Here is a 24,310-nt window from a genome sequence, read left to right on the forward strand (position 1 = left end):
CTACTGGAATGTGACAGTTCATTTTTCTAAGAAATAAGTTGTTACATATGGAAAGACCAGATACTTGAGTTTGCTCTTCTTGCTCTTCTATGTTATGCCACATAAGCTTTGTGCTTATGTTTACAAGAGAAGAAAGAGTCATTACCAAAAAAAATAAAAAAAAATAAAAAAAAATTCAACCAACAAAGGCTGGAAATTATTTCCTTCAAATGAACAATAGAAAGAATATCAGAAATGATGCATCATAAGAAGGGTATCTATCTGGCTGATTTTGGACCTTGAGTTGGAGTGACATATTAGCAAAGGAAGGTAAAGGTCTGCTTTCTCATGTATAGAGTTCATTGTGCAATAACAAATCACTCCAAAGAAAATGGTTTTTGTGTGTTATCTGTATAAGCAATGTATCAAAGTCATAAATTCTTTCAAGGAGAAACTGAGAAGATAGCTATCTCCTCTTTTCACTTCCCATTTCCTCATCTCAAGGGGGAAAAATGTAGTAAATTGTTTTTGTCCCTTGCCTCAAAATCATTTAAAAAATGCACCCCATCCACTTCTGAAGGTAGGGAGTGTGCATATTTTAACCACAGTTTAACAAGCAACAGAGACTACAAAAGCATGTCTCTAGGAAGAAACTCCCAATTCTTCCCTGGAATTTGAAAGACAGAAGAGAAAGGTATGATAAATCAGTACGGTGACAATATGCTAAGTGGAGCAGGCAGAACTGAAAAGGGTCTATGGAAAATAGTAGGGTACTGGCATGGTTCATGTAGTTGAGGGGCTTGGTCGTTAATATGTTGTAATGGAACTGTTACTGGTGAGATTCATATTCAGTGAAGAAAGTTCACTGGGTGACTTTGATTAATCACCCTTTATTCATCAAAAGCTTACTGCATAGGGTGCTTCTGAGCAAAGTCATTAGAGGGAGTGCTACTTCAGTAAAACCTGTCACAGGTTGGGATGTTGAAGGTGCTCTCCCTATGTGAAATGTGGGGTTGTGGGGCAGGAAGAGCCAGGAGCCAATGATTTTCTGTTATGTCTCCACTCTCCATACCTGTGGAACAGATTCCCCTGGATATCTAGGTGGGGCTTCCCCTGCTGGTTTTTAAGAAGGTGGTCCAAATGGGCTGAAAAGTTGGAAGTTTAGTAGATAAACATTGTCAGATTATTTAGCTATTGCATAACTAGAGACACTGAAATGGGTTGATGAATTTATTATGTACTTTTTTGTGTTTGATACTGTAATCAATGAGAATTTCTTTAGATTGCAATGGTATAGAAATATGAGTGAATGAAATAATTTTCTTGTGTGTTTGACAGAGAAGTGAAGAACAATGGCTTCACCAGAGGAAAAAGAAAATATTAAAATATTATTTCAGCATCAACATTCATTTATGGTTACAAAGGTAGGGTGAAAACAGTAAATATGGCATTAAAATGTACAACTTTATTTCTTCAGAGTCTTATGGATATGAAAAAAAATCATGCAGTTTATGCTCCACTAAAATTATTTTACTTAAAGTACAAAAGATTTTGCTGAACTTTCTGTATCAGTTTTTTCATTCTCATCAAAAGAAGATCATTCGTTTTTCTCATTCTGCTTTGGAAAGCTTTTTGTTTATTATTTATTTATTATTTATTAGAGCAGTTTATAAGGCTACCCAATTTGCAGTTGAAGGAAATCAGATTGGAACATGACAAATAAAGAGATTATGTTACATTTATTATAAAATCTCACAGTACTTTACCACAGATTGTGTTTTAAAATTTGATGGTAAAAACTTTAATTTTGGGCAATGGCTTTTCTATTTTTTTGAACAAAAGAAATCTGTTCAGAGCCTGCAATAAACATTTTTCCTCTATCTTTTCTTTTTGGTGACCCACTACACCGTTAGATTTAGTCCATAAAAACTCAGTTATGATTTTTTAAAGAAAGAAACATAGCTGCTAGATGAAAAAAGATGCTGTACCTGCCCTTTTACCAATTGCTCAACAGCTACAAATAAAGCTGGTTGCCATAAATTATCATGGTTTCTAGAACGTATCAGGGACTGAAGGATTAGGGAGCAATGGGCACCCATGGATGAAAGGTATGTCAAATCTAATCAGCAATCAGTAATTCAATTATTATCCAAATAGAGTAATGGTGTCTTCTGACCACAATTCTGTCAGTAGCTTCTATCACAACAGATCTTGTAGCTCTCTTTAGGGATTACTTGTGAGGAATTTTAAGAGATCAAAGAATTGAGCTGTTTATTCCCTCTACTCTCTGCATTCACCTGTGAAGTCAAAAGGAATGGTGTCCTAATATTTTCTTGAACATGAATGCAGTTCTCTGTGTGATCTGGCACTAAAAAAAAGAATACAGGTAATCCTTGAGTTATGAATGTAATGGAGCCTGACAATTACATTTGTAACCCAAGAATTCTTTGGAGTAAATCATGTCAAATAAACATGATCACTCCCTGCTTTTGCCCACACATTTGCTAATCGAACATGCAGGTTGTTAAGTGTACATGAGGTATTTCAGAAGCAGCTACCAGTTCAAACTGTCCCTTTATTGCTCCAAATTTTCTCAAAGGCTCCCACATTTCTGGCAAGTCCCAGAGCAAAGTGATGACAAATACCCACATGTACCTCAAGCAGCTTCTGGCTACAAATATTCCAGCCCAGAGCTGTGTACACTAAGGCTGCATAGCAATAAATCCAGCAGGGCAAATCAAGGAGTTCAGGAAGCAAAGGATCCAGGTAATTAGTCAGGAAAGCCAGAAAGAATGCAAGTACTCTTGGAAAGTTCAAACATTGGCACTCAACACTTCAGGAACTCAAAGTTTGTTTCTGACAAATGCCCACAGCATCTCGTCTTTAGCCTCATTCCTCAGGTGTTCATTGTGAAGATGGCAAGGCACTCTTCTCCCGAGTAGCCTGTTCAGTCTGTGCTGTTCTTGCCTTCTCTCCACTCTCTGTGCTCTTGGATCAGGAGGGGTAGTCCTTGTTCATCGCCTGAGCTCTGTCTCTCATGTTCATCTTGCCCCTGTTCCTCCCTGTGTACAAGCTGTTCTAATCCTGAAATGCCTTGATCTGACTGGTCCTGCCTTTCCCCATTTTCCTCTGCAGCCAGCGAAGCTGCCCCCTCAAACTCTGTCAGCTCAGGTTCCAGCTCATCTTCCCCCCCCAGGTTCAGGCTCCATTGGGGGCATGACACATCAGCTTGCAAATGCTTTTTGTGCCAAAACTGGAAGCTTCTAAGGGCTGTGATCTGGTGTGAGATTACAGCCCCCAGAGGATTCCAGTCTTGCTGCAAAAAGCTATTGATCTCGTGTGATCTTGCACTACAGTACTTTACTGCAGTACTACACTACTGCAAGATCTGCAGACAAAAGCTTTGCAAATGGAGAGAAGACTGGGAGATCAGTAGCATGAGATCTCGCATTACTGATCTTGTGTGATCTCATACTACTTTAGCTCTCTGTTCTCTGTGAATGCAAAGGAACTGATGGTTCACTAGATCGTTGCAAGCAATGGTGAAATCCAAATTTTTTTACTACCGGTTCTGTGGGCGTAGCTTGGTGGGCGTGGTGTGGCTTGGTGGGCGTGGCAGGGGAAGAATACTGCAAAATCTCCATTCCCACCCCAGCCAGAGGTGGTATTTGCCAGTTCTTCAAACCTCTCAAAATTTCCGTTGCCGGTTCTCTGAAGTACTCAAAATTTCTGCTGCCGGTTCTCCAGAACCTGTCAGAACTTGCTCGATTTTTTGCTACCGGTTCTGTGGACGGGGCTTAATTAGTGGGCGTGGCTTGTTGGTCAGGTGACTGGGTGGGCGTGGCTTGTTGGTCAGGTGGGCGTGGCCAAGTCAACCTTACTTCTTTGCCCTTTTTTAACCTACAAAACACAACACAACACAACTGGCTCACCCACAATGTAAAAGCAGTTGTGCTAGACCCAAAATGGCCCCTGCAACAAGCAGGAACCTCACACAGCCACAAAAAGCCCAGAAAACCAACTTTCACACTTTACCCACACACAACACAACTGGCTCACCCACAATGTAAAAGCAGCTGTGCTAGACCCAAAATGGCCCCTGCAACAAACAGGAACCTCACACAGCCACAAAAAGCCCAAAAAACCAACTTTCACACTTTACACACACACAACACAACACAACACAACTGGCTCACCCACAATGTAAAAGCAGCTGTGCTAGACCCAAAATGGCCCCTGCAACAAGCAGGAACCTCACACAGTCACAAAAAGTCCCAAAAAACCAACTTTCATACTTTACACACACAAAATTCCACATACAGTGAGTTTTTGTGTGTTTGTGTAGTTAGAGTGAAACATTACAGAAACACACTAAATCTCAGAAAGCTGCACAAATATTATTTTATTTTGTTTTAATTTTAATTTTTATATAAAAGCAGCTAAATTTAAAACTTCCTAAACTTTAAATGGCTAGGTCTAAAAAAAGAACAACTAAAAAACCACCCAATAAACTATTTTTTTAAAGCTCCCAAAGGGGAAAAAAACTTATCCAATTGAAGGGACAAGGCAGGCAGGCAGGCAGGCAGAGCTGCTCACCGATGAGCTTGATTGCAGTCAGGGAGATTCAGTTGCTTGCTGATGCAATGGATTTCAGGGATTACAGCAAGCGAAGCAAGGCAGGTGTTGTGACCAGCACTCAGGATTCGGTCCGAAGAGCGAAGGTAAGGTAAGCAAGCTGGAGGCTGGGGGGTGGGGTGGGGGAGGGATTTTTGCTACCGGTTCTCCGAACTGCCCGCCATCATTGCTACCTACTCACCGAGCCGATCCGAACTGGGAGCATTTCACCCCTGCCCTGGTTGCAAGGTAAGTGAGTCTCCAGAGGCCCAGTTCCTGTGAAGATCCAGGGGGGAGGGGGAGTAGGCAGGGCAAACATTGCAGTGCTTCTGTGGTCACTCATAAGTGTGAATAGCTGCCATAGTGCTGCAACGTTCATAACTTTGGGACTGTGTCCCAAAGGGGGGGGGGGTTATGACGTAACATCGGTCACTAAGTTATGGTAACTTGAGGATTACCTGTATCCCAAATTACATAGGAAGCTGCACTTATGTTCAAGAGAGTCAGACTTCTTCTTGCAGATCTCCTAGATGAGCAAGTGGACATTACGAAGGGGCAGGACTGGAAAAGGCATGCATTCTCTATCCTGAAGAGGGCTTCTAGCTAAGAAAAAACACATCTAATTAAAACAGTCTCTCTTCCTTTGTAAATGTTTTATAATTATTGACTTTCACTCAGCCTTGTTCATAAGCTATTCAGATATTTTGGAGGAGACAAAATTAAATAATTAAAGGAAGATCATCCTTTCTCAAACTTTCTGCTGTTGGTACATCTCTCCATTTCTTTTCAGATAATATTTACTTCCTGTGAATTTGGAATATTTGACTTGCTGAGAGAGTCAGGTGAATCTCTCTCCTCTGCGATTATTGCTGAACGTTTAAACACCAGTCTCACTGGAATGGAGATGCTGCTGAACTGTTGCGTAACTTTAAATCTTCTGAAAATGGAACGAAAGGACGACAGAGGTAACTAAGTTGGAATCAAAAGTGCCCCAAATTCTTTATAATTATTACATATTAATCTATACCACAGATGGCAAATCCTTTGGGGTTGTTGTGTCACACACCCACTCCCAAAAAAAGAGAAACAATTCTCTCTCTCTCCCTCCCCCCCAGCTGCCAATCTATGTTACTCTGAAGAGCAGCACTAGATGGCAGCTCCAAGGCTGGGCCTGAAGTTGAGGCCCGGGCCAAGAGCTCGACTTCAGCCCTTAGCCTCATTGCTACTCAAAATTCTGTTCCCCCGGATGCGCAAGCCTGATGCTTCTTATCCTCAGGCTTACTTTCCAGCAGTATTTTTTGTTTTGTTTTTTGCAGACAGGCTGCTGCGGGTTGCACGAGGCCTTCATTTGTAAGCAGCTTTGGTCACTGCATGTGCATGGCCTATTCAACCTCCAAACACCGTAGAAAATCACATCCTGTTCTCACATAGGTTTTGGAGGGTTTGGATGCCTTGCAAAAACAACTCCTGTGCAATTTCTAAACACTGAGCAAAAGCACACCCCATTTGCATGCAGATTTCACAGCCAGGGCTGTTCTGTCCCCGTACCCCACACGCACCCCAACAGACGGCCCGGAATTAATAAGCCACACGATAAAACTCTTTGAAGATAAAGCTGGCAGCAACCCAGTGGCTAGCTGCCAATTCAGACTTTACTCACACAAAACAAAGATTAGACTGCCAGCATTCCGATAAAACAGGCAGAGTGTCAACAATACAAGGATGAATCCAAATGCAGTCCGATAAAGCAGACAAAGTTCAGTAACACAGAGATCATGGAGTATTTCCAGTTTTTGCTTGTCACAAACTGAACTGGCCACCACACCCACATTTATTCCCTGTGGGGTGTGGTCCAGTGACTCAGCTAATCTCTGGCACGCCTTCCCTTCTGCTGTGCACGCTTCTCCCTGCGCCTCTGTCGCGGGTCCAGCCAGCACTTATCTTCTTCATCGCTGTCCACCTGTGGCTGCGGGGATGTGCTTGGCTCTGAGCCTATCGTTTGGCCTTCAGTGTCCTCCGGAGGCATTGCCCGAGAGGAGGGTCCTGGAGAGGGAGGCCTTGCCAACTCCTCTCCCTCACTCTCAGAGTCTGCATCTGTCGATAGCCCAGGCTCAGGCAACGGAGCCACAACAAGGGCATGCTTTCAAGAATACATGTTGCCAGAAACTGGTGAATGCTGGCGTGTCACATAAAATGTTGTAGCCTGTCACTTCTACACATGTGGTTTACTATAACCAGTCTATACCATTCAATTCATATCCATACTATGCCGAACTGTATTTCAAGCACTTTATTTCCTCCAATGGTTATTTTGGATAGAAGTTTTGAGTTAGTTTTTTTCAGCCTTCATTAATTTATTCTAAACGTGCTTCATTGTTTCTACATAGCGATTTAGTTTTGTCCACAAATTTATTCTGTTATATGTAGTTATAAGTCCCAATAATCCATTTGTACTAGTTAAGAATGACTTGGCCTTTATGATGTCCTATTATTGTTTTTTAAAAGTGTGATACTTTAAGATATTTTTGAGATTTTATGATAGAAAGCATGATTGAAGTCATTTGAAACATTTTGGGTGATTGATTACATGCCATAAATCATTGAAGACCACAAACATAGATTTTCTTCAGGGAGAAAATCTGCAAATTTTCCAATGCCCATTACCCATTGACACTGTAACTGAGTCCATCCATCTTGCTGCTGGTCATCTTCTCTTTCCTTCCACCTTTCCCAGCATTAGAGTCTTCTAATAATGTGTCCAAAGTAGTAAAATTTAAGCTTGATCATTTGATCTTTATGTGAAAATTCTGGGTTGGTTTGTTCAATGATCAATTTGTTTTCTTGGCTGTCTATAATATTCTCAGATGTATTCGCCAACACCAACATTCAGAAGCATTAACAATCATGTTTAATAACCCATTGTATTTGTTTTTATTCAAAATATAAGAAATAGTATATAGAGTAATATAGTTTTAAATTTTCTTTTTTGTGTTAGCAATAATCTTAATACTTCTTTCTGTTTCCCTTCATTTTAAGGTCTTTATGAAAATACAGAATTTGCCAATCTCTACCTGGCAAAATCAAGTCCAAAGTCTCAATATTATACCCTGAAGTTCTTCTCTGATATTGTCTACCCAGGAATGAAATACTTGCCTGACGCAGTGAGGTAGGAAGATTAATTAATTTTTTAAAATAAATATCATACAAAAGCATATAGATAAAAACAATTTGCTCTTTTTCAAAATCAATTTTTTCTCTCCCCATGCTACTTAATGTGTCATTGTCATATTTTAGTTGTTACAATATGTAGAGACATCATTGTCATTCAGCATAAGTATACTATGTCTTTTCTATTGTTCTTTGCAAATTAAAGAAATCCATCTTTAGGAAATGAAACAATGAAACTCCTCTCATCATTCATTTCCACTCCAGTCTTCATGTTCTTCTAGTTTTTGCATTCCTTTAAAAAGAATTGTCCAATTACTTTAATCATATTCGAACACAACCACAAAATAGCATTTTTCATTATCCTGCATTCTCAAGATTACTTTTAAAAGATTTAAGACTTAAAACATAAACTGAAATAAAAAGGTTAAGAGAACATGAAAATGCAATAAAATTTCCAAGTAAAAAGAATGAAGAAATAAAATTATTTGTAAGTACCCATGCATATTTGCTAAAATATTAACTTATTCATTTATTCATGTGTTATACTATTGCTTAACCTTCAATTCAGTGTTGCTAAAATATTAGCTTATTCATTTATTCATATGTTATACTATTGCTTATACTTCAATTCATTGTTGCAAATATATATATATATATATATATATATATATATTAGTTGTTTACTGTAGAAAAAGTCAATCATACAAAGAAAGAAACAGACAGAAGTAGGGATGGGATTATTAGGGTTGATCCAATTGAAATCACACTTCTTCTGAAAATTGATCTGAGGGTCTAGGACAACTTATTGCTGCCAACTCAGCATGGCCAACTCGCCATGGAACAACTCACCATGGGAAAATTCAACACTGTATTAATTGTTTCATTCAGTTATTTTTATTATTAGTGACAACTTTTTTGTCAAAATTATTGTAACTCTTGTATTTCTGGATTGACTTTTCTTATTTTATTATTATTGGCCATGGTTCGATCAAAATTAATGTAACTTTTGTATTTGTTGAATTGCCCCACAGTGAGTTGCCTGAGGTCACTTGGCCGCAGTGAGTTGGCCATGGCGAGTTGTCCCATTCTGTGGTTTGATGCAGTTTGGCTTTCTAAATTAATGTGAAAAAGCACATCTTTACATATCTAAAAAGCTGATTAAAATTGCCTGAAATCATTTGAGTTTTTCAATTTGTTTTGATGCAGAGATTCAGTTAAACTCTGAATCAGAGTTCCTCAGGCAGAGTACCTCCTTGGGGGAAGAGCCTTGTGAAGCCCTTGTGTACCAATCTAAACTTTTAGATCAGAGATTGGCTTTATTTCAAGAAACAGTAAACAGTGAAAATAAGAGTACTTTTTTTTCTCTTGAACAAACTTTTAAATCAATTTAGTAGAAATAATCAATTGAAAAATATTATTCACTGAAAGATAAAACAATAAGGATAAAGAATAAAAAAAGAATGCTGTCTTGAATAAAATATTTTTTCCATTTTAAATATTATATAGGTATAGGTACTTTTTTAAAAAAAATAAATGAAACTGATTTCTGATTAGATGTGTATAGGATTGTACTGTACTGCAAAAGTAATTTCTGTTTAGCTGTTTATAGGATTGCATTGCAAAATATTTCAGCTTCAAGTGATAAACCATTTAGAGACTAAGCCATTTGAAATGACTTTTGAAAATAATACAGGGACCTGCATAATATACTCAGTATTTGATGATGGGGGAAAAAGAATGTGATAGTTACTTAACTTGTGCTGCCTAACCATTTGCTTCTAAAATATCTTTTCAGGGAAGGAAAGAATCAGATTTCATCAATAACTGGGGTTTCCTCAAACAATGTATTTGAGGCTTTTTACCGGTAAATCTAATATTTCTCAATGTTTTATTTTCCAAAGAATGGGCAATCAATACATATGTCTATCAAATCTTCCTTGTCCAACTTTGTGAAAAATGATTAACACTACCAATGATTTCTTTTTGTTTTCGTCTTCTCTCTTCAACCTCTTTGTGATGTAACTTGGGTACTATAACTGTCTAAGAATTCCTTTGTAATATGGACATATGGGATCTGAAGCTAGAGATACATATAAGTATGAAAAACTAGAAGCCCCAAGAAGCTGTCTGATTTTTCCAGTTTGGTGTCACCTCTTGCCTTAGGATAGTGGTTTGGTAGTTCTTGCTGGCACTATCTGACTTCCAAAGGGTTTCTTACTGTTGTTCTAATGCCTGTATGCAAGATAGATATGTCTGCCACATTTCATGTTTTCTCTCTGATGACTTCCAAGTTAAAATTATTTATTTATTTATTTATTTATTTATTTATTTATTTATTTATTTATTTATTTATTTATTTATTGAATTTATATTGCTGCCTATTTGCACATGGTGACTCAAGGTGCCTTACAGAATATAAAACCTCATTCAAAACAATGACATGAATAAAAAAATATATAATATAATATATGATGATATATGATATGATATATATGATATATATGATATGATAATATAATAACCCCTTAACACTCCCCCCCCCCAGTGACAGCACATCACACAAGCCATTTAATGGGCTCCATCCTGCATTGGATTCCCCATGCCCGCTGGCAGAACCAGGTCTTCAGTTCCTTCCAGACTGGGGGCCATTCTAATCTCTGAGGTAATGATGTTCCAGAGAGAGGGAGCCACTACGGAGAAGGCCCTTCCTCTGGGTCCCACCAGGTGTATCTCCCTAGTGGATGGGACCTGCAACATGATATATATGATATGATAATATAATAACCCCTTAACACTTCCCCCCCCCCCCAGTGACAGCACATCACACAAGCCATTTAATGGGCTCCATCCTGCATTGGATTCCCCATGCCCGCTGGCAGAACCAGGTCTTCAGTTCCTTCCAGACTGGGGGCCATTCTAATCTCTGAGGTAATGATGTTCCAGAGAGAGGGAGCCACTACGGAGAAGGCCCTTCCTCTGGGTCCCACCAGGTATAACTCCCTAGGGGATGGGACCTGCAACATTCCCTGCCTTCCCGCTCTGATGGATTGGGTAGATGTGACCAGCAAGAGAACAGTCCCTCAGATAATCTGGTCCTAAGCCATGAAGAGCTCTAAAGGTGACAACCAACACCTTGAATTGCACCTGGAAGCAAATCGGCAGCCAACATAAGACTTATCAAAAGAAAAAAAATAAACATTATTCTTGCTACCCAATGTCCTCTGGAGAGGAGTGCCCAATACATTTAAATAAATAAATAATAACATTAAACCTCTAAACATCTGGCTTACTGTGCAACCAATCATAAAACAGAAGTAAAATATTTAGTGCAAATTCCTCCATAGCACAAATTCTATGTGCATAAATAAAGGTTTCCTGAAGCAAATGAATCTGTTTCACTTTCCTGGATGTTTCCAGCTTCTTGAAGATTTCCAGAATTCAGAGACTGCTGGAAATAATTAAGTATTGTTTACCAGTCTCTCTCTCTTCTTCTTTCCCCAATTCCTTTTTAATGAAAACATTTTTTTCTATATCAATATGAGACTGGGCTAATCTGACCCTGTAGGTCAGGTGTCCCCAACCCCCAGTCCATGGCAGCAACCAAGCCAGCAATCAAGCCGTGCAAACAAGCGAAGCCCCATCTGCAGGATGCAGGCAGCATGCAAAACCATGCCCCCTCCAGTCTGTGGAAAAACATTTCTTCATGGAACTAGTCCCTGGTGCCCAAAAGATTGGGGGCCACTGCTGTAGTTGACCGACAGACATCTCTTACTCCCAGGGATGTGGATTATAAGAAAGTGTGAAATCTGTGTGCAAGCATCATTTCATGACACAGTCTAACTGGTTTTTAATCTGAACATGTGAAATCTGCAATGAGAGCTAGCATAGAGACTGCTTTTGTTTTTGGTAGTCTAGTGAAATAGAATTGATTTCCCTTATCACATATTACCAAGTTAATATCAAAAAAGTTAATATCAAATATTAATTTTTTGAAGTTGATGTAGAACATCAAGGCTCTATAATCTTTGGATTCTTCTTAGTAAATTACAGATTACATTGGTATAGAGGTGCTCTTTTGTTGTGGAGGTAAATAAATCAATAAACCGTGAACCTCTATCTCTATGAAACTCTACTTAAACAAATGAGCCTCTGAAGCAGGCTACAGCAAATGTTTTTATTTATACAATAAAAACATAATAATATATATACAATTAATAAACATCACTAAATTACTATTATAAATTATACTGTCAGCTATCTATCTATATACATATCTAATCTCTCTAAAATATGCTATCTATGAATATTCTTCCTCAGAAGAAATATCACAATATACCACAGAACTGCTCTTCTAACGGACTTCCAAACTGCTCACAGCTATATAAACGGAAGATCCTTGAAGACAATATAATACTAGATAGAAGATCAAACTGAACAGCAAGGTGAAGAGCAAACTGAATACCAAAATGAAGAGCAAGGGTTTCTGTTAAGAATCTCCTTTTTTACTGTTAACTGTGACAGTTAGGGGAGGGCCCTGGAGATTCAAACATATTAGCTGCCCTCTGATTGGCCCACGCATCTGTACATTCCAAAAGCCATTAATAGGCACAGCTATAGAGAAATAACTTTTCTCTAACATCTTTTCTATATTAAAATATAAGTTTATTGTGTAAATTTCAATTCTAGGTCAGAAGAAAACATCAAAGCCATCTTCAGGTATATGAATGAGGCTTGGAGTTTGCATGGAAGAGAAGTACTGACTGCATTTGATCTTTCTGAATTTGAATTCATTTATGATATAGGTGGTAAGTATCTCAAATTCTTAGACATTTTGTTTGATTATTAATTTGACTTTCTATCATTTGAAGATTTGGAAGGGTGGGTGGGTTCTCTGGCCTTTTACATTATTTCACAAACACTATGTCTTCAGAGATTAAAAGTCTACTTTGCCAAATCTGTTTTCAGAGCTTCTCTGTCTTAAAAAGATTTACTAACAATTATTGGCAACTTTAAGTTTTGAAGGGCTTAACTAAGCATTATTCCTGTATGCCTCCCTCCTTCCCCCCCCCCCGTTTCCCCCCCTCTTGCCTGGATTGATATCAAAGTGTATGAATGTGGAAAAACATAACAAAAATCTGAAGTTTGGAACAAAGTTTGCTAAGGATAGAAAGCGACACAGAATTGCATTTGCACTGCATCCTTGAGGATGCAGAACGCACTGTTTAAAGGCCTGATATCGGACCACTGGTGCCTATTCACACATATAATTAGGGTTGCCAGGTCTGCTTCCAAAAAATAGTGGACAAGTGGGGGGGCGGTTTAAGTAGTAAAAAAAATAAAAAAAATACAATTAAATTATATATTTTCTTACAAACATTTTAGCATGTATTAAAATAATCACTTCAAAACTTTACTTAAAATTCAAAACATCAAATATATTATAATAATATGTAAAATATTAAATTACATTTTACTTTGCTGTCGTGTGTATTTTTTATTTGACTGCGCAGCTTTGATCAATTCTTTGTGTTTAAGGAATAATTCTTTAATTTCAGTACAACGTTGAGAAATATTATAAAATATACAAAGTTCACTTCGAACTGATACAAGCAGTCGGTTACGTTCGTCAGTCCGCAAATTTCCCATGACGCTGAAAATTCGTTCAACGTTTGCATTTGATACCGGAATTGATGCACAATACTGGAACAGTTTCAGTAAACTCGGAGCTGGCTCTTTCTTGAAAAAGTACGTCCACTTATCAAGGGATGAATCGCCCTGCAGATGAACAAAAATGTCTTCTAAGGCAGAAATTTCATCGAAGAGAGTGTTGGGTGGAAGTTCTTCTCGCCATGGTGATAATAACCAGATGTTCGTCATTTCTTCTAAAGTTGGAGGATTATTGCGATCAATTAGATTGAAACAACTTAGCGTCTCATATACTGAATCGGTGAAATTATACCACTTTTCTAGGTACGCAATGGCTCTTTGATACACGTTGATGGCTTCTTTCTTGAACTTTTGCACGGCATTCTCAGGCAAATGTTTTTTACGTAAGGCAAATAAAACTTTCATTCCAAAAAACTGCTCATCGTATTTTTTTTTGCAAAGAATCATGCAGCTTACACATGATAATGTGAAGATCACATGCAAGAATTTTCTTGCTTTCCAGCTTCAGTAGGGTGTCTTGCATGATTGACATGAAGAAGTGCGTGAAATATTAATACAATTCTGAAATTGTTGGTTCATCGTCCTTTGCGAGTTCATTTTCCTGATCCGAAATAAGGTACCAGATAACCTTATGGCACTCATCAGATCCAAGAGAAATAAAATACGATTTTAGAGGTATCCAGTTTAAAAGAAGTCTTTCGACCGCTTTAAAGAAACTTAACCAACGTGTTGGAACATGGCACAAAACTTCATGGAATTCTGACTCGCAAAACTCAAAAAATGATTTCAACCCTTCTCATTTCTTCACAGAATTCGAAAATTCGGCAAAAACCTTCAGCACTACATTTTCGATATCAAAAGATAACTGCTTTAATGCATTTTTTGCGCTGTTGTGTAAAATGTGATTATTGCAATGAGCATTTGATCTTTGTCTCATTCTAACTTATAAAAAAAAATAAAACGCGATTCTCCAATCCTTATTATCTTAGACTGTACAGCTTTACGTACCATTTCATCATAAAGCTTTTGAATAAAAAATGTCCACTATTTTGTGAAAAAAAATAGTGAACATAATGTGAAAAAAGTGGACTGTCCGCTCAAATAGTGGACACCTGGCAACCCTACATATAATGCATTTATGTGCACAGTATATTAATGTAATATTACTAGACACTGTCAATCGCCAGTACATTCGTTGTAAAGATCAAGTGCTTCGGCTGACCCTCATCCTTGGAGACTCAAACATGAAGCACAGAATTACCATAAATGTATGGGAGTTTTTGTATAGCCTTCCCTTTACATTATTTATTCCCATATACTGGACAACAATTGCTGATTATCACCAAAAAGTTATTTTTTATTTTAGGTAAGCCAATTTGCTTGGGAGAATGCTAATGTAATTTAAGAGGATAAAAAAAGATTAGCTTTAAGAAAGTTAATCTTGTATGGGGCTGCAAGCAGTGGCAGCAGGATGGATTAATTTTAAATGTGCTCAGATTTCATTGGGTCCACTGAAAAAAGACCGTTTAGGTATCTATGAAAAGAAGGTACAGGAAAAGGAAAGAGAAATAATAGCTAATAGGATAGATTTTTGGAAAAATTGACTATCTAGCCCATTGAAAAAGACTAAAGAGAAGCATTTTACAAAAATGAAGGAAAGTATTTAGATAATATATTTATTAGATTATATCTTGTATTTCTGCTTATTGCTTTATGGAAACTAGAAAGCAGACTTTGATGTTGGAAGTAACAGAGATAGCTGAAGAATCTTAAAACAGAAAAACCAAAAAACTGTTTGAAGTACAGATTTTAAAATTTTATTTTATATACCGTATTTTTGGGAATAAAAAAGAGAGTGAAAATCTGGGTGCATTTTATACTCCGAATGTAGCCCTGCTCAGCTTCTCAAGTGAGGCTGAAAAAAGCATCAGAAAAGAAGCTTCAAAAAAGAAGCCCTCAAATAGAGCTTCAGAAAAGAAGCCCTCAAACAGAGCTTCAGAAAAGAAGCCCTCAAACAGAGCTTCAGAGGCTTTTTTTCTGAAGCTGTTTTAGAGGCTTTCAGAGGCAGAAAAAAAAAGGCAAAAAAAAAAAAAAAAAAGCAAGGCACAGAGTTCACAACCAAGGAACCTGTTGCTAAAATTCACCTCTCCGAACAGCTGATTGGGGGTATTTCAGGAGGCCGATCCACCTGCCAATCAGCTTTTTTCTTATTTTCCTTCCCAAAAACTAAGGTGTGTCTTATACTCCGGTGCGTTTTATACTCCAAAAAATACAGTAGTTTTTTTTTAAAATTTTGTCCTTTTTCAAGGAAGCTGTGGTGCCTTATCTAAGGAACTGATTGCAATCTATCCAAATTGTACTGTGACCCTTTTTGACCTCCCTGAAGTAGTGGAAACATCAAAGAAGTATCATGGCTTCTCAGAAGCATCGCGGATTACTTTGCATGGAGGTAAACTGGAGTTTATTCTAGGATTTCTGCCAATGTCAGAACATTATGAGCTTATTTTACCTTAAATGGTAGATAGGGAGACCAAAGTATTCTTCCAGGATGATGATATTTGTAAATGTTTCTTAATTATTTCATTTCAGGTGATTTTTTTAAAGATCCAATTCCTGAAGCAGATTTGTACATTTTTGCCAGGATCCTGTTTGACTGGAATGATGAAAAGTGTCTGCAGTTGCTAAACAAAGTGTTTAATGTCTGTAAGCCTGGTATGTACCTATGTTGCTGTATTTATGGAAACTGCCAACTATGGCATAGGAGCCAATCCTCTATACTTTTGTATACTATTTTGTATACTTATACTGAGAGAACAAGGGAATTTAGAAATGAACCACTGGCTCATAGGTTAGTGACACCAAGAGAACTTTGGATTTCTAGACCATAGTTTGCATTACCTTCACGAAGGGCTTCTGGAAGGGATGGGCTGCACTTCACAAAAACTGGGAAGAATGTTTTTGGTAAACAACTGGCTCAACATATCAGGAGAGCTTTAAAGTGAACTACAAATGAGGGGAGGGGATTTTGATCAATCTTTAGGATCTCTAGGACAATCTTTAGGATCTTTGAGACTTAATTCCAAACATAAACCTCAACATAACCAACCACATAATGAAGTAGAGAGTGATGGGAAGGTTACAAGTTACAAAGCAGGAGATATAAGAAATGTATGCAAGATCAGCCATAAAGGACTCAAATGCCTATATACTAATGCTCAAAGTTTAGGGAACAAGCAGAGTGAACTTGAAGTTCTAGTACATGATATTATTAGTACATGCATGTAAAAGTTCATTTTATCTCTAACGAAATGTACAAAACCAAGGATGAAAACCTTCTAGAATGCATATGGGTAAAAGGAAAAAAGAATGACATTGCTATAGGCATATACTACAGGCCACCCAACCAAGCAGAGGAAATAGATGAGCTTTTTACTAACCAATTAAGAAACGTATATAGGAAACACACCACAGGGAGACTTTAACTATACTGATATTAACTGGGAAACAAACTCTGCAGCAAGTGGGAGTTTGAAGAGATTCCTAACCAACCTAGCCAACAACTTTGTGATTCAAAAGATAGAGGAGGGAACTAGAGGAAAAGCTATACTGGATCTAATTCTTACTAACAGAATAAGTGATAGAGGGGGTTGATGTTGACAGAACTTTGGGTGAGATCGACCAGATAATATTAGAATTCAATATAAGGCAAACACAAGCAATAAAACATAATCCAATCAGTGTCTTAAACTTTAAAAGAGATAGTTTTAACAAACTCAGAGGGAGCCTAGGACAGATTCCCTAGTTCAAAATCTTAAAGGGAAAAACAACTCAAGGAACTTGGGAAACTCTGAAAACTATGATCATAAAAGCCCATGTCAGCACAATACCACTGAAAAATAAAACAAGAAATCCAAGAACTGAAAGACAAAAAGGATAAGTACAAAAAATGGAAAGAGGGACACATGACTAAGGCAGAATACCAGCACATAGCCTGAATCTACAAAAATGAAGTCAGGAAACTAAGGTGCAGAATGAACTAAGACTTGCAACAAATGTCACAGATAATAATAAAAAAACTTTCTTTCAAGCTACAAAAAGCAAGATGATTAAGGGCCTGGAGACCAAAACATATGAAGAATGGTTGCAGGAATTGGGTATGGTTAGTCTAGAAAAAAGAAGAACCAGAAGTGACATGATAACAGTATTCCAGTATTTGAGGGGCTGCCACAAAGAAGAGGGTGTCAACTTATTTTTCAAAGGACCAGAAGGCAAGACAAGAAACAAAGGATGGAAACTAATCAAGGAGAGAAGCAACTTGGAATTAAAGAGAAACTTCCTATCAGTGAGAACAATTAATAAGTGGAAGAGCTTGCCTTCAGGTGTTGTAGATACTTCACAGTGGTGGGTTGCTACTGGTTCGCCCCGGTTCACTTTGAAGTTGATGTAGGGTCTGGTTAGCAGAGATGTCATGAAGGCTTTTATCTTTGATCAGTTTTCCCTTGAGAACTGATTTCGCACACTAACATCTGTTTATTATGGTTGTGATAGCCATTCTTCCAGTCAATTTGTAAATTTATCAGAGTGGCTTATGGTGGTCTGTCATCTTTGGACACACTCACTAGCTTGGCTGAAAGGCACAATGGCTCAATAGGTCTCTTTTTCCCCAGTCCCGATGATTTGAGGAAGGGGAAAGAATGGTAGCTACACTTCCTTGCCAGTGGTGGGTTTCAAAATTTTTTACTACCCCGTTCTGTGGGTGTGGCTTGGTGGGCGTGGCTTGGTGGCCATGACTTGGTAGGCGTGGCAGGAGAAGGATACTGTAAAACCTCCATTCCCATCCCACTCCAGGGGAAGGTTATAGAAATCCAATAAACTCTAAACACACTCTAAACTCTTTACTGTAGTTATCGTGCAAGGAGGTGTCCCAAGTGTGCTGGATAGCTTTTCTCCCTGCTAGGCAGAACTCTATGGCATTCATGATTTCTACAATGTCCTGGTTGCATCTCTCTGTTTTTCATCATTCACTTGTTTGTACATTAGAGATAGACCTTTTTTTTTTAAAATTTTTTTTTTATTAATTACATTTCTTAGTGCTTAATAAACATCGTGGGTATTTAATTTGCTTAACAATACAGATTCCATTCTTACTCTCCACCCCTTTTTTTCCAACCACTGGTAAAATAAGTTCCATGTTTGATAATCTGTGTCTTTTTTCCGTTTGATTTTCAATGTAAGTCTATCCATTTCTCCACAGTCTAGTATTTTCTTAATTATCTCTTTATCTTGCAATGTTTCTTCATCTTTCGAATACTGTGCGAAGATAATCCTTTTGTTGTTGTTAGTTGCAAAGTCGTGTCCGACCCATCACGACCCCAAGGACTATGTTCCTCCAGGCCTTCCTGTCCTCTACCATCCTCTGGAGTGCATTTAAGCTCACGCCTATTGCTTCAGTGACTCCATCCAGCCACCTCATTCTCTGTTGTCCCACTCTTCTTTTGCCCTCAATCTTTCCCAGGATTAGGCTCTTCTCCAGTGAGTCCTTCCTTCTCATTAGGTGGCCAATGTATTTGAGTTTCGAAGAAAATCCTAGCTGCTGTTAAAATATGTAATACTAAATATATACTTTTATTATCAAATTTCTCCAATATCATCTCTAATAAAAACAGTTCAGGTTTAAAATCTACATGTTTCCCTATTATCTTTTCTAGACATGTATTTTTGTCCAAAACTTTTTTTTGTTTTAGCACAAGTCCACCACATATGATGAATGTGCCCATCTTTTGATTACATTTCCAACATTTGGTAGACATATTTTTAAACATTTTAGCTAACCTAGCAGGTGGTAAATGCCATCTATAAAGCATTTCATATAAATTTAAATATAAATTTATATATAAAAAGAAATAGTGGGAGAACATGAAACCAGCAAAAGATAGTGTAAGATGGGATGAAGAATTAGATCCAGTATCAGGACTCGATGGTATCCACCAATTGACTTGGGAAGATGCCTGATATGAGAGAAATAATGTTAAAAGAAAGAAAAATAAAACTGTTGCAGAATATTTACTTGATATCATTCCCCCCCAAAAAAAGTGACAGATTTTTTTTTGGCATGGAAAAGCGTTCTATATTGTATGAAGCAAGAAACCTTTTCTCTCCAACTTGCTTTACATGGAGCAATTTGGCATCTGTGTATTTTAATTCATGATATAATCTGTACCATATCCAGGTATGCCAGAACTTCTCACTGTATTTCCCCTTTTATGAAATGTAGAACATCATCTGTCTTGCTTTCCCTACCTTGAATTTCTTTGGATTAAGAATACTATATACAAGCTGCATTTTTTTTTCCAGTGAAGGAAATCACAGGATGAAGAAGAGCATCCCAACACATTCATCTATTGAAAAACTTAACTTAGATCTTGAAGAAATTGTCCACGGCTTGTTTTCTAGGGGGGTGTTCTCTTTGAATAGGGAATGCACATGGCAGCTAGACTAGGAGGAGCATCTTCTCAGTCAAAGAAATTGCAAGATAGCTGACAATATGGAAGGGAAGAGAGAAGATTGTGGGAGTGGGCAGAGCTTTAGGGGGTGTATATCTTCATAAGTGTCTGCAAAAATGAGGATACACCTACAGTGACTTCATGGCTGCCTTAGGATACTGTATAAATCATATCCAGCATTGAAAGGTAGCTTATAAAGTGGCCTTACTCTATATAACTTAATGCCACTCTAGTTAAACTTAGGTCATTTACATGATTGATCTTAGTAGTCAAGTAGTTATGCTGTTGTAATTGTAACATAGTCACATCTGAATTATTATTATTATTATTATTATTATTATTATTATTATTATTATTATTATTATTATTATTATTATTCCTAAACTATATATTATATATTAACTATATCTTTACAGGTGGTGGAGTATTAATTGTGGAACCAACATTAGATAAAGACAAGACTCTGCCTTTTCCTATTGCCATGTACTCCCTCATAGTGCTGCTTAATACTGAAGGAAAAGTACGGACCCCATCAGAGTATCATTCATTACTCAGCACAGCTGGCTTCAAAGATATACAACTAAAGAAAGGAAATCTATTTGATGTCATTTTGGCCAGAAAATAATGTTGCTAAAATTGCTTCATGCTTGCCAAGTGTTGAAAGAAAATTATTTCAATGTACTGTACGGTATCTACTGACTTTGATTATACAGTGATATGACTCTATAATCTCACCTTGCCTGAAGTTATCAAAGTACAATTGGAGATCCCTGTCTTAGATGATATATCTGGAAATTCATATATCTCTATCTCTATCTCTATCTCTATCTCTATCTCTATCTCTATCTCTATCTCTATCTCTATCTCTATCTCTATCTATCTATCTATCTATCTATCTATCTATCTATCTATCTATCTATCTATCTATCTATCTATCTATCTATCTATGATTACTAAGTATATACTTAACAAAGTTTTGTTAGAATTTGGATTTGGAAAAGAAACAGCAAAAAAAGGCTATGCACTCTATTATTATCTTAATTTCCAAGTTTTTAGAGACAGCTAAAACTGAATTTATGGTACAAATGCTGGCTAAAACTATTTGTGTCTAACCATGAAATACCATAATAAAAAATAAGTCAATTTATATTGTACCACAAAGAATGTGTGAGTGTATATTATTTTTTCAAAACAAGTTTCAAGATTGTTTTAGTGCCTTTAAATTAAAACAAAGTAAAGCATGGTGTTGGTACACAAAAGAATAATAACCGCTCTTTTGTAGTCCCTCTGGATCTTCCAGAGAAGATGCTGCTAATGGAAAGGAGCTTCAGTAACCAACGAAAGTGCTTCTAAAGTAAATATCCCTTTTATCCATATCAGCACCTGACATTGGATCTTGATTTCATGTCACTTTGTCTTTTGCTTCTTGTTCAGGTTAGGGTCTGATATCTGCAGCTCCTTTGAAAAAATATTAAAAGGTGACAGGACAGTTTGAATCTTGGTGTAACCGAAAGAAATGAGAATGGAGTATGCTAGCTCCACTGTGTCCTTTCAATGGGTTTCTGACAAATTGAAGGGTCATGATGCAGCATTTTTTCTTTTCCTCTATAACTCTCTTAATCTACACTCAATAATAACCTCTCTCTCAGTAAAATCTCCTTAGGAATCTATGGCCTTCAAACTGGAGAATTTACTGTATTGACTACTGGCTGGGCATTGGTGCAAATATAAATAACATCCCCATTTCTTTCCTTTCATTTTCTGATCAAGCATTGCTCAGGCCATAGGAAAGTCCTTGGGCCAGATCAAGGAAAAGTTTTAACAATTTGTGATTCACCAAGTTCAATTGGGGTTCATTCTGTCTGTTGGGGATAAGATCTGGTCACCAACTCAGCCCTGGAGAATTCAGCAACCATCCCCAAAATGGGACATTCATCGGCAATGTACCCATCTCACATCCACCTCATACCCCATTAGTCAGTCAGAAACATCAGTTCTAGGACCCTAGAAGTGAAATAGCCAGAGACTGGGAAATGAATGAATGAATGAATGAATGAATGAATGAATGAATGAATGAATGAATGAAGTGAATGAATGAATGAATGAATGAAGTGAATTGAAAGCATCTTGTCTACACAGTCAAATCAGCCAAATTAAATAAGCAGACATAAGAGATGCTGGTGATAGAATAGAGTAGAATAGAATAGAATAGAATAGAATAGAATAGAATAGAATAGAATAGAATAGAATAGAATTCTTTATTGGCCAAGTGTGATTGGACACACAAGGAATTTGTCTTTGGTGCATATGCTCTCAGTGTACATAAAAAGACAAGACACATTCGTCAAGAATCATAAGGTACAACACTTAATGATAGTCAGGGTACAAATAAGCAATTAAATCATACTAGGAAACAATCAATATTAAAAAGAATATGAAACAAAACATAATTGATAGAGGATAAAATGCCAGGCAATTGCTAGAAGGAAGCCATTAAAGTTAACTTGTAAAAAATAGCCTGCAAAACTCTGGAAACAAAGCAATATTTTGCAATGCTTTTTTTTTTAACTGAAAGCATTTCCCAAGGGGGATTAGTGTAATTTGAAGTCATGCCATTCCTGAATCTGTGATGACAATATGAGAGGATCAGAACTGTTCTGGCAAGTTGATTAGGTAACATTTGGGGGACACACACCTATGCTCTGCAAATATATACCCCCTCTCTGACTTTTTTGGGTTGATGTTTGCACAATTAGAATATATGGACTTTAGAGAGACATTTACCAATATGATCAAAACACTATATCATAGACATACAGCAAAGGTGATTATGAATGGTGACATGACTGAGAATTTTAACATAACAAAAGGCACAAGGCAAGGTTGTCCCTTATCCCCACTGTTATTCATATTGACTGTAGAGGTATTAGCCAGAAATGTCCAACAAGATAATGAAATAAAGGGTATGAAAATTAAAAAGGAGGAGTATAAATTAGAGGCTTTTGCCGATAACTTGGTGTTTATTTTAGAAGACCCACAGGAAACAGGACTTAAATTAATTACAAAGATAGATAAATATGGGGCGATTGCAGGTTTGAAAATAAACAAAGAGAAAACAAAAATATTGGTTAAAATTTTTACAGATAAAGAAAAGAGAGAATTTACAAGAATAATGAATATGCCAATTGTAAAAAAAGTTAAATACTTAGGGATCCAATTGATGGCAAGATGTGTAACTCTCAAAGAAGACAATTACGACAAATTGAAAGTAGAAATTAAATGGATTTCAAAAACTGGCAAAACCTGCAACTGTTCCTATTGGGGAGAATAGCTATGATTAAGATGAACATCCTGCCAAGATTATTATACCTGTTGTAGATGATTCCAATAAAATTGGGGGAAAATATTTTGAAGACCTAAATAAGTTGATTTTAAAATTTGTCTGGCAAAAGAAAAAAGCGAGAATAAAATTAAAACTGTTACAAGATCTCTACTTAAAAGTAGAGGAGATTTTGATCTTCTGGATTACCAAGCATTGGCACTTTAATGGCTGAAAGATTGGGTCAATCTGAGCAATATAAGGCTATTAACATTGGAAGGTCATGATCTGCAACTGGGATGGCATGCCTTCTTATGGTATGAGAAGGGCAAGATACACAGCTACTTCCAGAGGCATCACATTAGAAATTCACTACTGCTAGCATGGACCAAAATTAAACAACAACACTCTTTGAAAGGGCTAGTATGATTATCTATAATAGAGGCATGGATATATCCCAATGTCATTAATATGGATAAAATTATTAGATACAAGGACTTATTAAATGAACAAGAATGAAAAAGATTAGGAATTGACCTATTATGGTGGCCACAGTTGCAAATACAATCCAGCTACGAAAAAGACAAGCAGAAATATGTGTTTTTCAATGAGCTGGACCAGATATTAATGGGAACAGATCAAAAATTAATTAAGAGACTATACAATTATTTATTAACTTGCAAATTGGAAGAAGGTCAAGTAAAAGAAACAATGATAATTTGAGCTAAGCATTTTGGCAGTACAATAGATTTGGACAGGTGGGAGAAATTATGGAATAGAAATCATAAACTTACAATGTCAACAGCATACAAAGAAAACCTCTATAAAATGTTTTACAGATGACATTCCTCACGTGCAAGATTAGCGAACATGTATAAAAACAAATTGGTTAAATGTTGGAAATGCAATCAGACACCAGGCTCATACTACCATATGTGGTGGACATGCCCCAAAGCCAAAAAATACTGGACAACAAATAGATCTGAAACCTGAGTGTCAGATCAGTCTACCGTAAGTCTCAGAATGGGAGCCCAGCTGACAAATACAAGAACGCAGTGAC

The 24,310-nt window shown here is 37.1% G+C and overlaps 1 protein-coding gene across 1 annotated transcript; it reads left to right on the top strand.

The window, feature by feature from the left end:
- The first annotated feature begins 960 nt into the window (after positions 1–960).
- LOC117660334 (acetylserotonin O-methyltransferase-like) lies at positions 961–21,095 on the top strand. The gene is made up of 9 exons (XM_087895352.1): positions 961–1,080; positions 1,318–1,403; positions 5,384–5,558; positions 7,630–7,759; positions 9,557–9,625; positions 12,448–12,566; positions 15,737–15,877; positions 16,018–16,140; positions 20,348–21,095. Exons 2-9 carry the CDS (start codon positions 1,332–1,334, stop codon positions 20,554–20,556), a joined length of 1,038 nt encoding a protein of 345 aa, XP_087751478.1. The 5' UTR covers positions 961–1,080; positions 1,318–1,331; the 3' UTR covers positions 20,557–21,095.
- Positions 21,096–24,310: the final 3,215 nt, after the last annotated feature.

Source organism: Pantherophis guttatus, chromosome 5 (assembly GCF_059756535.1).
Source record: "Pantherophis guttatus breed Tessera chromosome 5, ASM5975653v1, whole genome shotgun sequence".
In the NCBI taxonomy this organism is placed as follows: domain Eukaryota; kingdom Metazoa; phylum Chordata; class Lepidosauria; order Squamata; family Colubridae; genus Pantherophis; species Pantherophis guttatus.

What these genes read in the sequence shown, in the direction of transcription:
- LOC117660334 (XM_087895352.1), top strand. Translation starts at nt 1,332, where the DNA reads ATGGCTTCACCAGAGGAAAAAGAAAATATTAAAATATTATTTCAGCAT. An exon ending in TACTTGCCTGACGCAGTGAG is followed by an intron (nt 7,760 to 9,556) that starts GTAGGAAGATTA and finishes ATATCTTTTCAG; the next exon opens with GGAAGGAAAGAATCAGATTT. An exon ending in GTATTTGAGGCTTTTTACCG is followed by an intron (nt 9,626 to 12,447) that starts GTAAATCTAATA and finishes TTTCAATTCTAG; the next exon opens with GTCAGAAGAAAACATCAAAG.